This window comes from Sinohyriopsis cumingii, chromosome 3 (assembly GCF_028554795.1).
Source record: "Sinohyriopsis cumingii isolate HCF-2022 chromosome 3, ASM2855479v2, whole genome shotgun sequence".
Taxonomy (NCBI): domain Eukaryota; kingdom Metazoa; phylum Mollusca; class Bivalvia; order Unionida; family Unionidae; genus Sinohyriopsis; species Sinohyriopsis cumingii.
The window spans coordinates 69,885,523-69,903,983 of record NC_142963.1 but is presented as its reverse complement, the minus strand read 5'-3'; the positions used below and the strand labels follow the sequence as shown (position 1 = coordinate 69,903,983).

General features: G+C 34.7%; 1 protein-coding gene across 5 annotated transcripts in view; it reads left to right on the top strand.

Moving 5' to 3' along the window:
* The first annotated feature begins 3,673 nt into the window (after positions 1 to 3,673).
* The window catches only part of LOC149803061 (ribosome biogenesis protein BMS1 homolog), a 57,204-nt gene continuing 42,416 nt past the window's right edge, over positions 3,674 to 18,461 (top strand). The window contains exons 1-6 of one of the 5 annotated variants that reach the window (XM_089952623.1): positions 3,674 to 3,748; positions 7,532 to 7,726; positions 9,710 to 9,900; positions 13,002 to 13,081; positions 14,779 to 14,967; positions 17,366 to 17,508. In XM_089952623.1, the coding sequence (XP_089808749.1) occupies positions 7,563 to 7,726; positions 9,710 to 9,900; positions 13,002 to 13,081; positions 14,779 to 14,967; positions 17,366 to 17,508 (767 nt within the window). In that variant the 5' untranslated portion in view covers positions 3,674 to 3,748; positions 7,532 to 7,562. Of the gene's footprint in view, positions 3,934 to 7,531; positions 7,727 to 9,709; positions 9,901 to 13,001; positions 13,082 to 14,778; positions 14,968 to 17,365; positions 17,509 to 18,461 lie in introns of all 5 variants that reach the window. The other 4 variants (XM_089952620.1, XM_089952619.1, XM_089952621.1 and 1 more) reach the window with 4 other exon arrangements.

The window sequence follows — 18,461 nt, the reverse complement described above, 5'->3', positions numbered from 1 at the left end:
CTTGATGTTTCCTAAATCACACACTGATGCCATAAAATAAAGGGTTAAATGGGTTTTGTAGTGTTGGGGTGGGGGTGGGGTGTAGGTGTTTGGCAGAGTTGGTCATTGCAGGTGAGGGCTTATGTGCTTTCAAAAAACTTTTTCTTCTTCACTCTGTGTTGATGGAATATAATGGGTTATTTTCTTCACTCTCTGTTGATAGTATATATAAAGGGTTATTTCTTCACTCCGTGTGGATAGTGTATATTGGTTTTCTTCTTCCCTCTGTGGTGTGCGTGTGTGTGTGTGTGTGTGTGTGTGTGTGTGTGTGTGTGTGTTCGCGTACGTTGTGCAGATCGTATATCTGGTTGTCTTTTTTGTTGTTTTTTTTCTTCCTCCCGAGTGTGGATAGTATATTTAGGGTTTGTATGCGTTAGCGACATTGTGTGGATAGTATATTTGGGGGTTTGATGCTTTAGCAACGTTGTATGGATAGTATATTTGGGGTTTGCATGCGTTCGCGTACGCTTTTATGGATAGTATATTTGGTTTTGTTTTCCCTCCCTTCCGTGTGGATAGTATATTTTGGGTTTGTTTTCCCGCCCTTCCGTGTGGATAGTATATTTTGGGTTTGTATGCGTTAGAGACGTTGTGTGGATAGTATATTTGGGGTTTGTACGCGTTAGCGACGTTGTGTGGATAGTATATTTGGGGTTTGTATGCGTTCGCGTAAGTTTGTATGGATAGTATATTTTGGGTTTGTATGCGTTCGCGTACGTTTGTGTCGATAGTATATTTGGGGTTTGTATGCGTTCGCGTACGCTTGTATGGATAGTATATTTGGTTTTGTTTTCCCTCCCTTCCGTGTGGATAGAATATTTTGGGTTTGTTTTCCCTCCCTTCCGTGTGGATAGTATATTTTGGGTTTGTATGCGTTAGCGACATTGTGTGGATAGTATATTTGGGGTTTGTACGCGTTAGCGACGTTGTGCGGATAGTATATTTGGGGTTTGTATGCGTTCGCGTAAGTTTCTATGGATAGTATATTTGGGGTTTGTATGCGTTCGCGTACGTTTGTGTGGATAGTATATTTGGGGTTTGTACGCGTTAGCGACGTTGTGTGGATAGTATATTTGGGGTTTGTATGCGTTCGCGTAAGTTTCTATGGATAGTATATTTGGGGTTTGTATGTGTTCGCGTACGTTTGTGTGGATAGTATATTTGGGGTTTGTATGCGTTCGAGTACATTTGTGTGGATAGAATATTTGGGGTTTGTGAGCGTTAGTGACGTTGTGTGGATAGTATATTTGGGGTTTATATCCGTTCGCGTACGTTTGGATGGATAGTATATTTGGGGTTTGTATGCGTTAGCGTACGTTTGTTAGGATAGTATATTTTAATTTTGGTTTTATTCTTCGATCTGTGTGTGTGTGTGTGTGTGTGTGTGTGTGTTAGTGTAAGAAGGTCTGGATAGTATATTTGTTGGGTTTTTTTTCCTCTTCCCTGTGTGAATAGCATATTTTGGGTTTGTTTTTTCTTCTTCCCTCTGTGGTGTGTGTGTGTGTGTGTGTGTGTGTGTATTGCTCTCTGTTTGTCCCTATAAAACTCCCTTTATCCCTATCAAATACATTCTACCTACCTACCTACAGTAGCGCGTATTCAGGTCAGCCACTTGCATCACTGTTGCCATTTATCCCCTAATTTCCAGTACAGTGACGTCACTGACGCTGGAAATTTTGAGACTATAAATATGGACTTGGGGTTTTCCACAGGTTGTAGCTATACATATGTACTAGAGTTCATAAACAGGAACGTCACTCAAGCTGAGGCTATAAAAAGATAGTGGGGTTTTCCAAAGGAATAACCTACAAGTTGTAGCTATAAATAGATAGTGAGATTTCATAGGAATTTCAGCTGATTATAGCTATAAATAGATACATGGGTGTTTATCCACGATCGTCACACAAGTTGATATTGTAAGTAGTTACTAATTTTATCCATTTTAGTCTAAACCATTGTAACTTAATTTTCGGGGATCTGTTTATTTTCCTTTAAATTCTGGGACAATTTCGTCATTTTAGCGTTACTTTTAGTCACATCCATTTTGTCATTGAGCATTTCCTTGATTATAGCTATTTATAGCATCATTACAATTATGCAAATTTTTGAACACCCCAGCAAGATTTCAGGTCTTGGTAATGCTTTATATATAAATCTCACGCTTGTACTAGTGTATGTATGTCTCTGTCTTTGTTGTGTTTGACCCTCTACCATCATTGTCCCTAGACAGTCCCACCATGTTCAATTCCCCTTGACGCTATACATACCCTCCCTGTTTCAATTTCCCATGTTAATTTCCCTTGTCCCTAGACAGACCCAAACTCTATCCCTGTTCAATTCCCCTTGTCCCTAGACAGTCCCACGAACTATTCCCCATGTTAAATTCCCCTTGTCCCTAGACAGTCCCACAATTTATTCCCCATGTTAAATTTCCCCTTGTCCCTAGACAGTCCCACGATCTATTCCCCCATGTTAAATTCCCCTTGTCCCTAGACAGTCCCACGAACTATTCTCCAATGTTAATTCCCATTGTCCCTACGGTACAAAAAAAAAATTCTCTAATGTTAAATTTTCCATAGTCCCTGCGGTACAACTCTCCAATTTAACATGGAAGTCCCCACGTCCCTACGGTATCCCACTTCACTACTTCTGTGGTAACTAACAACTGTATATGGATCATAGTACCAACCATCTTTCACTACAGTGGCCAAGTAAGTAACGACAAGTGTCTTATTAAACAGGGGTATTTTGTTTCTCCGAACAAGGGGGGCATTTCTAAGTTTGGACATGACTCCTTGAGTTTTTCTTTCTATGTCAGGATTTGTTTTCTTTCTTTCAATAAAACATTTCAGCAGCAAACTACTCTCTCTCTCTCTCTCTCTCTCTCTCTCTCTCATATTTTGGTACACTGTTACAACGTGGATGTAAAAGAGATCAACCAGTTCACAACTGAAAATGTCATAGCTCACGTGTTACTAAAAAATGATGAAAGTGTTACCCCCAAAACGGGTACAGTAAATGACAACTTCTGGACCATAATGACTAAATTTACCTCTTTGTTACTTTCCATTTATAAATAAATAAATAAATAAATAAATAAATAAATAAATAAAAGTACAACAGTACAGCCAAAAAAGCCCAAAACATCTACAGAATTAATAGAATCAAAAGTTTGTCTGTTTTACCAACGGCAGAAGAAGTAGCAAGTGCGCCCGCTTTGCATAGCACACTGTTAAGTGACAAAGGTACTCGTTTGTGGATAAGGAAACAAATTATAAGGAGTCTATTTTAACTATCAACGAGTACCACATAAACAAAGAAAAACAAAAACAAATGTAATCATAAAACAACAATACAGAAATTAAACATCAAAGTAGCATTATATGTAGAAATATACAAGGAAAGCACACATCTGAATATGGAAAGGAAAATGAAGAAAGTTTACAATCAAATTCTTTATGTGTTATCATGTAGTTTGATGTATTACATATATAATTTTAGTAAATTTCTTGTTATTTAAAAAAAATGTTATTACTATATTAATAAACTCCGTTTCTGATTGCGACATTTTTTCCCCCATCCGTTTCTGAGCATATTTTGAGAACTATACAGTCAGACCGGAACTATTATAGCGAGTAACTTCCCTTGCGAACCCACGTGAAATTGTTTTCAGTAATGTAAACATCTTCCAGAATGTGATAATAACAGTGTAATTACCCGTTATTAATAATCCAGCGAGTTCTTATAACGTTCGTTCGACAAAGTGAATGAAATCCACAATTTGCTAGGGTTTTTGTTTGTAGGCTGTGGATAAGAAAGGGAAGTAAATCCAGTACTCCCAATTTTCGTGACGTAGTTTGTTGAGGAAAGACCGTAGCATAGAAGAAAAGGTAGGTTGATAAATGAACTTACTTACCTGTGTTTACATATGGAGCATTTACAATATTAGCTCATTAAGCAGGTCTTTAAGAGGGATGTAAAATTGTTAAAAATCTGTGGGCTTTCCTAAATTATTGGGGAGAGAATTCCATAATTTTGCTGCTGCGTAAGCTGCTAGCCCATAACTATATCAGATCAGTGAAGTCAGAAGAAAAATGAAACACAAAGAGGAAGTTAAAGTACTAGAGCTGCAGCGGTGGAGAAAGTACAGCAGCTTAAGAGCAGTGGTTAATATTTGGGTCCAGTTACAATGCCTTATTATTATTTGCCTTTCATATTACATTTATTTATATCTTTATTGTTTCATTGTTTTTGTTTTCATTTCTTTTTTTTAAATTAGAAACTGAAAGTAGAACACTTGATACTGAGAGTAGTCCTTGAAAACTGAAAACTGGTGTTTACAAGTCGTTGAAAATGAATGAATTTCATTTCATACTGATCTGTATGAACCCTGCTATATCATAACAAGAAAATGGAATTTTATTGTCTTTACCAAGCACACCCCAAGGAAGCTGAATCAGGTTACTAGGTTAGCACCAAAACCAGCAGCTCGTGGCTTATGAGTCAGATGCCATAGTTCACTGGATAAAAGACTTGTGAGTTTTCTGGGCTTTCTGAATTCAGGCATTGATGACTAGTGTATAATACATTAGTTTTCTGGGCTATCTAAATTCAGGAATTGGTACCTCAGAGCCAGCAAACTAGGCTTTAGGTTTCAGATTTTTCAGTCATTGAATAAGCAGTGATGGTGCTGGGCTTTGCCAATGTCACAAATTGCAATTTTTTTTACATATTGGCAACAAAATATATAATTTATTGATTTTTTGCAACATTGTTTGTCTGTTTAAACTTGTTGTATATACAATCGTGGATTTGGGGTGGAGAAATTCAAAGGCACCATAAAAGGAAGCTGCAAACTTTGATATAAAATGCACTGGAATCTGTATATTGTTAAATTTTTAAAAATAACAAAAATATACCCCAAAAATATAGGTATACTGAAACTTCAAAGATTGTTCTAATTAAATACTAAGCAAATGAAACAAAAAAGAATCGGTGTCCATCGTTGTTTTACAAATATTTGATGTTTGGTCCTTGAAAGTTTGCATTTAGTGGTGACTTTAATAACATGTGCACCCTTCATTAAAGAAAGCCAACTGCAGTCTTAAATAAAAACAAAGCACCTTTCATCAAAAGAAGTTGGCACTAAACTTAAATAAAAGCTTATCTCAACATCTGCTTAAGTTAACAGTATTACCTTGGTCACAGGGATACGGAGATAAATGGGTTGTACTGTGTTATGAAAATGGCAACACTTTTTGAAAATTGGGGACACAATATTGAGGTTGGCAATGTTTTGGCAACAACTTTATTAATGCCAGCACCACCCTTGTATAAGGTTTATAGTTTGTATTCTGTGTTGCATGATTTGCTAATATGTATCTTATGTCATTGGTTTTTAAACCATACATTAACAACCCCAGTCATTTTTCTGATATTGAAATAACTGCAAACACTTGATTTCTTCATACAGATTTGTTTAACAGCATTCCAAAAGAGTTTAAGTTTTTAAAATATCTCTATTAGAAAAAAGTTATGCAACTTTTAAGTTCCAAATTATTTACATATTTCTAGAATTTGTGTCTTATATAAATGTATTCCGGTTATGTGGCAGTCATGGAACCAAAGTGAAATGTTCTATCCATAAAAAATGTTATAACTTACTTTATGAAATTATGAAATTTGATGTTCTGATTACATTTTTCTTGCTGAATTCATTGTTCTCATTAAATATGTTGTCTGACTAAAGTATTTTCATTTATGAACAGTATATAAACACTTAGCAAATTTTGTGACATTTAACTTCATACAAATATATCACATTAGCAATAGTTCATATGTATGTAAAACAACTTTGAAAACAAACAAAAATGCAATGTTTATTCATAATTGTCATTTAAACAATGTTGCAAGACCTAATTTCATGAATAGGATTCAAGTTGGTTTCGTCTTCTAAATCCTGTGATGTTACAGAATGGACCAGGGAATGCTGCCATCTTTCACTTAGAACTAACATTTCAATATCATATACAAGCAAAATAATGTATTACTTTCAGACTTTGTATTTTTTTTGTTTTGTATTTTGAAAACATTATTGATCCTATCAAATATTATCAGTGCATTGGAAATTTAAGAACCCACTTTAAGTGTGTGTGTGTATTTACTTTGCTATGCTGGTCAAAGTAAAAAAATTGTCATACCAAAACTTTGCATTTGTCTGATAGTGATGCAATTTTTTTATCATTATTTCATCAATGTCCCATTACAAAACTTAAACAAATGTAATAACATAATGAATATAAGGTTGAACTTACTTTAACACCAATGACCATTTGTCAGTTCAGATATTTACAGCATCGACAACTTGAACCCATTTATAGTGGACGAAAATCTACACTTTGCGTGTTCATTTTGCGACTGTATATTGTCTAATCCATACAAAAAGCATTAATATGATAAAACTGTTTAAAAAATCATCTTAGCATGTTCTTCTGGCACACCAATTTGTATGATACATGTACATTGATTGTGTTTGTGTTACTGACCAGAGATCATTTTAAGCTGCACCCTTGCACCTATGACCCTTATTTTTAATATTTGGTACAAGAAAGATTACCGGTACTTCATGGTGCCTATAGGCCCAGGAAAATAAAGACAAAAGATCATCATGATTGAATTTAGACAGACTGAATTGCACACATCTGAAGCTTACTGAATAGAATATTGTCAGTTAAAGAAACATCAGATGATCATTTTGTCGACTGACCTTAAATATCTTAATGATTCTTATTAGCTTCCACACAATTTGAGAGCTCATGAGCGAGAGAAGTTGAAATGTTTATCAAAAACACTGATGCATTTGTTTCTAAAGCAGCATACAGTTATGAGAGAAATGTGGACTCAAATGTCCAGAATAAATTATGGAAAAATGAATTGTTACTCAAGCATAAAAAACAGAATTCACAGTTCCGAAGGCTTATCATAGGCGAAACTAATAATGGTCACTGGTGGGTCTGACTATAATGTCTTCTTAATACAATTTCATTGGTTACTGAAGCAATCTTATCTTGTTAAGTAGACATGGTTATTTTTAGTGAACAAGGAAATTGTAGAAAACCATGCCATCGTCTGTCTCGGCAATGACTGATTCAAAGGATATAATTTTGGAAAAGTGAATATTTTATTCAGAAAGTAATAAATCTGTGTCTTGAGTGTCAGTGATAATGATATCTGTTTGAATTTCTTGAAATAGGGAAGAAACGAGTAAGGATATTTGCAACACCTGTTAATTTCTTAACGACTACTTTTTATCTGCTAGGGGCTATTGTGTCCGATTTTTTACCATTTCTGGATTGAAAATTGTTGACTTTAAATAAAGCATATCATACTAATGAAATAATGTCAGACACCTTGAATTACTTAATATGTTGTAACTAATTCATATAGATTAAGTGGAGTTGTACTGAATTGTATCATACATTCTCTGTTTTAGTGGAATCCATTTTATATTCAGTCTGGACAGAATGGAGGGGGACACTAAAAAAGTTCACAGACAGAAACAGGCTGGGCCAAAGGCAGAAAAGAAAAAAGTCAAGAAAAAGCACGAGCAGGAGTTAACACCACAACAGAGAAATCCAAAAGCTTTTGCTATTCAGCATGCCCGCAAGACACTCAGAATTGTTCAGAGGTATAGTTCTTAGAGTTCTTGTAATGTTTTGTTTTTTTAATCAATAAACTCCTCATGCTAGATATACTAGACATGGTATTCTGCTGAAGGAATGACTTTTCTAAAATCTAAATTCATATGCAGCATACTGATTATTGCCTTTTTTGCCTGACATATTGTAGATCATCTTATACTGAGATGTTGCTTGTCAGTCTGTTGACATTTTTTGTTTTCGCACCATAATTTGAGTTGCCCCATATATACAGTTACTAAATTTGTGAATGGTTTGGACTTATGGTTAGAAAGCAACTCCAACAATTTTGATGACACCATAAATGCTACATATTTTTCATGCATATAAGTCTTGGGACATGGAAAATATTATTTTTTCGTATCCCAAGATTTACAGCAATTATAATAGACAGGGACACTGATTGGGATGTCAGCACCCGGGCAAGATATTTATCAGATAGTATCAGTAAATATAAAACACACTTACTGAATAAATGAAACAATATTTAGTGGATTTGAGAACTGCATAAAATTCAATCAGAAAATGACTGCTATCCTGAAAATCTTAGGATCATTTGCATTCTTACAAAAGAATACCTGTACTTAACACATTAACATCTGCTGGTAAATAATTAAAAATGACATTTATTTCCACCCAAATACAAAATTTAGCCAAAATTAAGGTTTGGTCCAACTCTTTTTTGCAACATCCCATTTGGCCATCATGTTATCTTACATGCCACCTGGCAAGCATGTGATTAAAGGCTTATTCATATATATATATATATATATATATATATATATATATATATATATATATATATATATATATATATATATACTATTTAAAATTAATTTGTGACAAATATAACTGGTTTGTGAAAAAAATGAAAACTTGTTGATATCATTACATTTGTAACAATATTACCGGTACTTGGAAATTCCCATATACACCACTCCCTCGATAACTCACGAAACTTCTTATAACGCAAGGTCAGGCGTGGATTCCTATTTTTTAAACCAGAAAATACCACAAAAATTGATCCCTATTTGTTGAACTTGAAGAACATCACGATCGAAATTGGTAATGGAAACTTTGATGTATCGCTCGTTTTATTTTCGAAAACGGTAGATAGGACTTGGAAATTTTAATCAACACTATGAAATATCAAATTTAAAAATAGGTCATACAATTTGTTTACAATTTCTTTCCAAACAACATTCCTGGTACACCGCAATTAATGATATGTAAGGAAATTTTTATGAATGGGATATTTTAAATTCATTTGTTTTCATCATTTTAAAAAATGTTTGTTTTTGTGGTAAATGACATTTCATGGTACATAAGTTTGTGGATAGAGGAAGCAGTCCTGTTTGATATCATTGAATGATCTTTGTCAGTTTTTATTTTATTTTTAATTTGTGATTTGTAGCAACCACAAAATTCTTGAAAACTAATACCTTACAAAAACTAACATTGTGTGGTTTTGCAAAAGAATGAGTTTTTGGTATTGAATTTATCAATTGAGGAAGGAGTATTTTTTGTTTTGTAACTTTTTAGTTTGTAACAACCACAGAATCCTTAAAAACTGGTATTCTATGCAAAAATTCATAGTTTGTAAAAGCCACAAAATCCTTAACAACTGGTATTTTCTGTGAATTTTTTTTAGCTTGTAACAGCTACAGAATCATTACATACTGGTATTCTGTGAAAATTAAAAACCTGTTGGGTTTGGTTTTTTTTGGTGGGGAGCAAAGTTGGTACTTTAAGGATTGAAGAAGATCTATTATTTTCACAGTAATTTGTTAGTAGGGTCTTTAAATTTGTTCTTTATGGGAACCACAAAATCCTACAAAAATAAAGTTTATCCAATATATTGCAGTTGATATGAGCACTATATTTTGATGTAGTAGAGAAAATGATCCATGTTCATAAACTGTGGAAGTCACATATGTCATAGAGTAACTGACTAATTACTTTTCTTATTAAAGAAATCAAGATCTGAAGACTAAGAAGCAGCACATACCTCTTGTTGACCGAACACCTGTGGAACAACCACCAATTGTAGTTGGAGTTGTAGGTCCTCCAAAAGTGGGTAAAACAACCCTCCTGAAGTGTGTAGTCAAGAATTTCACCAGACAAAAGCTTTCCAAAATACAGGGCCCAGTTACTGTGGTGTCAGGTAATTTGAAGCTTGTTAGTGTTTGTTAAATCACATGGCCAAGTGAGCTTATGGTATGGCTCCATCAGGTATGTGTCATCCATTGTGTGCCATCCATCATTGGTTTGTCAACATTTGAAATTCTAAACTTCTTTACAAAGCCACTAAGCCAGTTTCAACTAGACTTTGCATGGAGCATGAAGGCTTTCATTTTTTGTCTGTTCCACCATCAAATTTGTCTTCTCCCAAAAAAACATTTTCAAAAAGCATGTTGGCATGAAGGCCATTCAGTTGGCAGTCAACAAGTGTTCATTTATCCCTTTTCCTTCATCAAGAGCAGTGTTGATGCAGAGTCTGGTATGTTGTTGTTGTGCTGTTTAACGCCATTTTGCAGCACATGATAGGCTATACATGGCGGCCAGTATTAATGGTGGAGGAAGAACCAGAGAAAACCCTGGAAAGAACCACCGACCCACAAGAAGTTACTGGCAAGCTTTCTCACATACCCACATTGGCTGAATCTTAGACTCGAACTGCCGCAGACAGAGGTGAGATGGCAGTGATCCATAACGAAGAGCGCTTTAGACCACTCGGCCACTGAGTCTGGTATGTACCATCAAACACTACTTGACAGAGAAGTGCTGGGTGGTCCAGTAATACCGCAAACATTTGTATCATGACTGAAGTGGATAATATGTTTGGTGTATTCTGAGATCTCAAAAAGAACAGATGCACCTCGTGAACATCTGTGGAAATTTTATGAAAAGTCTTTTAGTTTCAATTCCCTTTGCCGGGTGTTGTGGTCGCAGCATGTGTGACCATTCAGTCATGCTGGTTTCATGAAAAGGAGCGGTTTATCCAGATACATCTTTTTCCTTGAAGGGTGACCATTGTAGAAGTAGGATGTACTTTATTGCCTCTTCCTATTCTCCTAATGTTAGCATGATGAAGGAATGTATTCAGAGGAGAAATCAGATTTTTTTTGTAAACTATGTTCCTGTGGGAATTCTTGCCCAATCACATTACTATGAAACCCTCTCACACATTTCCACAAATGGATCATCCTTGTAGATGTATTGCTGAAGCTAAAATTGACTAAACGACTGTAGCCACTGAGTGGTTATCTGAGATCTCTTAATATGTTATGCTATGATTTATCTCACTGGGCTGTAATATTTCTTTTACGTCCATGATCTCAGTTAAAAAGACATCCTGGCATGGAGGTTGTTAAAATTTTCATAATGACAATTTAGCATTAGGGCATGTCAGATTTGTACAAAATTATTCCAATTTGCAATCAAATATGGCTGCTATCATTAAAACAGGAAAAGCTTTTATTGCATAAAACAAACTTCTGAAGAATTAAATAGAATTAGACCGAATACATACAAGCACTAATCCTAAACTTTACCGAGTCAAACACTTTCATATTTCTCCTAATAAGTATTTGAGAAAGTGAAGAACATCACATACTTTTCTGGATCATATTTCATGCATTTGTACTCTTGTTCCCATCTTGTTTCTCACTCTTTTTTAGAGATCATATTTACTAATGTGCTCTTTATTTTCCTCGGGTAATTTATGATGTTTCATTTGCAACTGCTCCCACTGCAAGAACTTCCAAATCTTGAAACTTGTCACCTCACAGTGCAGTCAACAATGATCTAAAAAAATATGACCTGATGTTCTGTATAATTCGGCATTTATTTATTGCTTGAGTCAAAGAACACAGCCTTCTCCAATTGGCCAAGATTTGGCACGAGCATGATACCCTAAATTGTTATATATCATCAGGATTTAAATTTATTCATTAATGTGGGCAACCAGACTGGTTTGACTTGCATGCCTTGGTGATAGTCAGTTAATGCATTGCCAATTCTACTACTGGCATGCATTGTACTTTGTCAAGTATCTCAACGTTTAAAAATTAAACAGTTCAATTAATCATGAAAGCGCATGCATACATGCCAACTATTATGCTGAATTACATCTTGCACTCTTCTGTATATAGATTATGCTTTTCCGCTTCATAAAAATAATATTAAAGTAATGCAATAAAAGTTGTGTTTGTAATTTATATTATCATCTCTTTAACTCCACTTATCATAAAAATTTTAGAATATATATTCTAAAAAGAAAGACTGCTGCATAACAGTAACATAAGAACTAATTTATTCATAGCAGTTGTAATGACCCATTTCCAAGAAAACAGACTGGTTTCATTAATTTGAAACTTTGCCTCAGTTTCAATATAATGATGGTCAAAATTAATTAGCAGACCAGTCTGTACTTTTAAAGAAAATGGCATCAGATATTTAGCAAAATGGGCTTTACAGGTTGATTTGTGCTTGTAAATTTTTGGAGCAGATGCATCTTTTTAGACTTTAAAACATGTATGATCAGAAAAAGGACAGATCAACAGCACTTTACAAATTTGTAAAGAAGAATATGAGAGTGATGCACTACAGCAATCAGATTGAGGGCAGAACTTGTGGACTTAGCGATCATTTGGTTAAAGGTGGACATCTAGACTAGTTAAAGTGAGTGTTGAATTAAAAAAAAAAATTCATTGTTTTGTGTTTGTTTTCTGGTTGTAATCCACAAGGATTTTTCCAATTTTGCCAGATATTTTGTCCTGCAGATCCAGGTTAGTAGTAAAAACAAATGGACATTTTTCATATAGTGTACTGTAATTATGGCATGTAATATATTAGCTACGATGTTGTAGCCTCAATGAAGTAGGGGCACTAAGTTTTTTGATGGCTTGGGTTTGAGTGATCCATCTGAAATTCACAGATCTTGGATTAGCATTAATTTCAAGCCCTGTGACATTTCGTGATGTAGATTGATTGTTTAGGTTTCATAATGCATTACAGTGCTGTGAATCTCTCCCAGATGTTTCTTATAAAATAAATATTTGAGAACCTACTCCAACTCCATGATATATAAAAAGAGAAACTTAAAGTAATGAATGGCATGAAAACTTTCTGTTTCATAGTATAGAAAATTCTCTACTTTTTACATTGATGCTAAATAAATAAAGAAATCATAATTTTTGAAAAATGCTGATTCCAGTGTGCTCACATTTCGTACAATTAACTCCTCTATTTTACTCATTCCAGGTAAAAGTAGGCGTTTGACCCTGATAGAATGTAATAACGACATCAATGCTATGATAGATGTAGCCAAGATTGCAGATCTGGTGAGTCAATGAATAAAAAGCATCTAGTGGTATCCTCTCTTCCCATAGTAGAAGATGTCAAGACAAAATTCTCACTGTCTTTGTGAGCATAAACTGGGGAGACAGTGCTAATAAGCTTATGCTTTCTACTGAATCCCCAAAAATCATTTGTTTGTAATTGCATTTGACAAGTTTCTCAAATAAGTATGGTTTAGCCGTAACTGATCTTTATCAGCTATCCAGAGTTTTTTGCTAATGGTTTATGTGTCTAAATGTGTGAAATATCACAGACATCTTGACATTAGGCATGTTACGGGAAAAGACATTTTAATAGCAGACGCACTTTCACATGTATATTAGTACTGTAGTTTCATGTATATTTTGTGTCATTCATAAGATATCAGCTTATCTAGTTGTTTTGTTTTTTTTCTATCACATGTTTATTTGACTAACAGTGAAAATAAAGCTTTATCGCATAAATGTTTCTTTTTCTTTATAAGTGGAAGCGCTACATATATTTAATTTGCAATGCTGGTTATTTTTTTGTATTTTTTTATTATACACTATTGTAATGTAAAATTGTATGTTGGACTTAATCTTATCCAAATTTTCTACTTGACCTGCATTATATATTTTTTTAATTTTTATTCTGTAAACAACTAATACATAGATAAAATAGTCTCTGTGTGTATGGGTTAATATCAGCATCATTAGTAATAGAATTAAATATATTTATTTGGGTCTGGGTCTATGGGGTTTTTTTTGTTGGAATTCCCTACAATTTACCTGGTGTTCCTGACATTATCCAGGTTATATATTATAATTTTAGTAACAGACTTTCTAATACTAACATTTTATTTTGTAAACATTAAGAACTTAGAAGGTTATTTTCTATTAGGTAATGTTTTTTTTAGAAAATGTTAATTGTGACCTGAGGTCAAATAGAGGACTATATATAATCTTGTCACTGGAAAGGTTATTCATTTGGGCTAGAATTTATTTTTTTAAATTGTTCAATTCAAATGAATTTTCTCTGGAAATCAGAGTGCTCGTTAAAAAATAATATTGTAGCACAGAGACATTCACTGGGATTCATAGTGAATTCAAACCTGGAATTATATTGCATTGCTCAACAAAAGACTGTTGCAATAACAACACAATACAGGCTACCACAGGCACATCAACACCTTCAGTTCTAGACTTATTTTTGGATTTCTACTAAAGTTTATTCAGAACTTTAAATTATTAGGACTTATGTAATTTTAGGATTATTTTGTGAATTTAATTAGCAATGCTGTAAGTTCTTTTTTTTTCTTCTTCATTTTCGCTTGTTTTCTAGGGAAATAAATTATTTGTTGAATTTTTTTACAAAGCTTGCTGCTTTTCTCTCTTTTCTGTTACTTATTGTAAGAGCATAGACTGACTCATAACTGTATGTCAGAATTACTGAAGACAGAGCTTCAGCATACAGGGTAGTCATTTACACTGTGTAGCAGCTAAAACATCTGCAACCCATTCTGACATCTAGAAGGAGGTCAAGTATTGCTACATCCACTACATAAGATATGTGTCAAAATGTCTGTGAGGTCCTTCTCAGTGTAAGTTTGCTTTGAAATTTGAAAGCCAGTATTTGCCAAAAAGAATAAATTGACAGACATTATGATTATAGAGATCATCATTTCTACAGAAACTAAGATATGTGACCTTGACCTTTACAGGTTCTGTTGCTTGTGGATGCCAGTTTTGGATTTGAGATGGAAACATTCGAGTTCTTAAACATATGTCAGGTGCATGGTTTTCCACGGATAATGGGGGTCCTGACACATCTTGACTCCTTCAAGGACAATAAGCGGATGAGGAAAACTAAAAAGAGGCTCAAACACAGGTTCTGGACTGAAGTGTATCAGGTTTGTCTTTTTCCTCAACCATTCTTATTTACAGTGTCAATTGTCTTTGGTTTTCTGTGTATGCTTTCATAAAGTCATGATATCATCATTGATTCTAAACGGTTCTTGTGGGTTGGGGTTGGGGAACTGATCAATGTTCTTGCTGTGCTTATCATTGGTGGCATGTAAAAAATGTTGGCCAAATTCATGTTAGTTATTAAGTAATATCGTACAATATATATATATACTCACTTTTAACTCGAGTCAACTGGACACAACAAAGATCCTGATTCGAGTTAAAAATGTCTATACTCCTATTTATACTAATCCCTACCAGCTGTTGAGTAAGTAATTGGTATATCCAGTAAAGTTCTCTATCTTTCCAAAAAATAGTGTTAATGGAGAGCTCTGGATCAGATTTAATGTTGTTGTTGTAGGGTTTAACGCCATTTTTCAGCGCAAGATAGGCTATACATGGTGGCTAGCATAAGTAGTGGAGGCTGAACTGGGGAAACCCCCCAGAAAGAACCACTGACCCACGAGAAGCTACTGGCAAGTTTTCTCACGTACCTACATTGGCCAGGCCCGAGACTTGAACCCACACAAACAGAGGTGAGATGGCAATGATCTGATATTTAATACAATCTGTATTGTGGTCAGATAAATTAAAATGCATAGACACCGGGGAATCTTTATGATTATGGATATCCCTCAAGTACTGTTTTATTCTCACTTGGAATTTCCATTTAGTCTCACCTATGTATATTTTGTACAAATTAGTAAATAGATGACGTTGCATGTAGTACAGTGTTCTCTTAGTTTTGACGGTGTTCCAAGCACTGACAAAATCAGGAGAATTAGTGAATCTCAGACGTAGATTAATTTCTAATCCTTGAGTAGTTTTCCTTTTAAGGCCATACTCTTGGAAGTAGTCAGACACCTTTTTTAATGTCACATATTTGGAAGAAGTTTTCTTGCTTCTTTATAAAGCAGAATCGATTGGGACGGTAGTAGCAAACACTTCGCTTCTGGGCGTTCTGTAACTGGTTCTTCCAGTTTTCTCATTTTGTTTGAAGACTCATTTCTTCTGTCGGGTGTATGTGTAGAAGAGCTGGACAAGAGTACTGATGCACTCTCATATAGACTCATTAGGCTCTCATTGGTTTGGGGATCTTGTAAGCTGGATTCCCACAGAGGGTTGCCTTCACTTCTGATAGAATATAAACTTAGAGAAGATAAAGACTGTTTGGATGTGGAAGCAAACCATTCCATCTACTGGGGTGTAATAGGGATGAGCGGCGGCACTATCACACCACAGTGGACAGGAGGGATTGCTTCCACATCCAAACAGTCATTATTTTCCCAATGATCTAGATCTGCCATATCATAATGGGTCAGCAGATCAGGGTCTGTGTTGTTCTACTGATTACACCATTCCCTCGATAACTTGTGAACCTTCTTATAATGCGGGGTCAGGCATGGAGCCCATTTTTTTCAACCAGCAAATACCCAAAACAATTGATCCCTATTTCTTGAACTTGAAATAAATCACAATCCAAATTGGTAACTGAAACATTGATATATCGCTCGGTTTATGGTCGAAAACGCTAGATGTGACCTGAACTTTAATTACCATTTTGAAATTATCAACTTTTAATAACAAGTCATATTTTAATAACAAGAATTTTTTTTGGGGGGGGGGAGATCCCTCAATAACTCATGCCTTCGCTTATAGTGCAGTCTTTGTTTGGGAGTTATTGTGGGAAAGGTGTACTCCTAACAAACTGCACAGACCAGGTTATGTTGGCACATTACGCTACAGTAGATCAGGGATTTTTGTTGTAGTTGGACTCGTCTTATTAGCTAGTACATATATGGTAATCTGATTGGTTTGCACATAAGGAAATTAATCTCAATCTTCTATTAGTTGTGTAAAAATTCTTCCAGAGTAGATTGTAATGATTTTACTGACATTTTGTTAGAATCAGGAAGACAAAATAGGAAACATGTTGTTTAACAAAGTGATACAAGTTTATTAGAAGATATTTCAGCATGTTAAAATTGTTTCTTATTTTGAAATGATTTGCTCATAATTATGTTTTTTTAGATAAATGAATTTTGCAGTTATTTTAGAAACAAAAAAAATCTAAATCACAGTTTGTCATACCGCCAGAATTGATACTAACCTTATGCATGGGAAATATCAGTGACCATCTTATTTGAGTTGTAGAGTTTCCGGTGTTTTTTCTTGTGCTTTTTTTTTTCAGTTAAATACTTTTGTATTCTTACAAGATGGCTTTATGTTTTTTCTGTTGATAAGGAAAACAAAATCTTAGAGCATTGAAACAAGACCATAATTGTTAGTACTTGTTATGATTGATTGCATCTGACAGTTGATTCTTTATGATGACATGAACAGGGAGCCAAGCTGTTTTACCTCTCAGGAATGGTAAATGGGGAATACCAGAAAACAGAAGTTCACAATCTATGCCGATTCATCTCTGTCATGAAGTTCCGACCTCTACAGTGGAGAATCACACATCCTTATGTCATAGCAGACAGGTATATTTTGGATACTATGTAATGATTCATTCGAGACTGCTTTTTCTTACTCTTGTATGCATCTATTCAATTTGAAAGATTTTTATTTTATACTTTACTGTGTAAGCTATCCATGAATATTATGATCTGTTATGAAGTTCTTCTTCAGTGGAATGCATTCTTTTGTCATATACACCAGGATAAAAATGAACTGTACCACATTTTTTTCCGATTGTATTGTTTAAGTTTTGTTTAACTCTACTGTCATAGACCAGACGAGCTTATGGGATGGTCTGATGTTCATTGTCCATTTACATGTTAACATAAGTTTGTTATTGCTACTCCTGTTAAACTGCTTGGAGGATTGCCATGCAACATCACAAACACACATTCATCCCATAGTCAAATGAATAAAAATGGTACCGTTTTGCCACCACAGTGACCCTCATGAACATTTTGTTGGTGCTGATGATGAAATGTGTCAGCAATCATGGAGTGGTAACCTTTGATTGTGTCTGTTGTGTCTGTTGCTAACCTTTTCATCTCAAAGCACCAGAGGAGAAAGTTATAAATTTCAGGTATAGATGCCTGTGATGGTATGTGTTCTTGCATACACCATTGTGTAAAAATTTTAATTTGCCTTCATATGCTTTCAGAGCGGAAGGCCTTCTTGCTTGAATGATTCTCTCTATGACTGGTTGAGAGAACTATTTATATTTTTATATCCTGTTTAATATGATCAGGATGTGCTGGGTTGGGTGTAAGACATCTGCCATCATGTTTGTTTGAGTAGATGATGGAAATTTGCCATTTTCCAAGGAATTTCCATTATGAGATTGATGAGGTCATTGTTCCACAAATTCACCTATTTGAGTGGAGCAGTGAGGATGAGGTGACACTCCGATTCTCTTTCTTTTCTATCACCTTTGGAATCAGAGGTGTTGGAGGGTAGGCGTATGCATCCAGGCCATTCC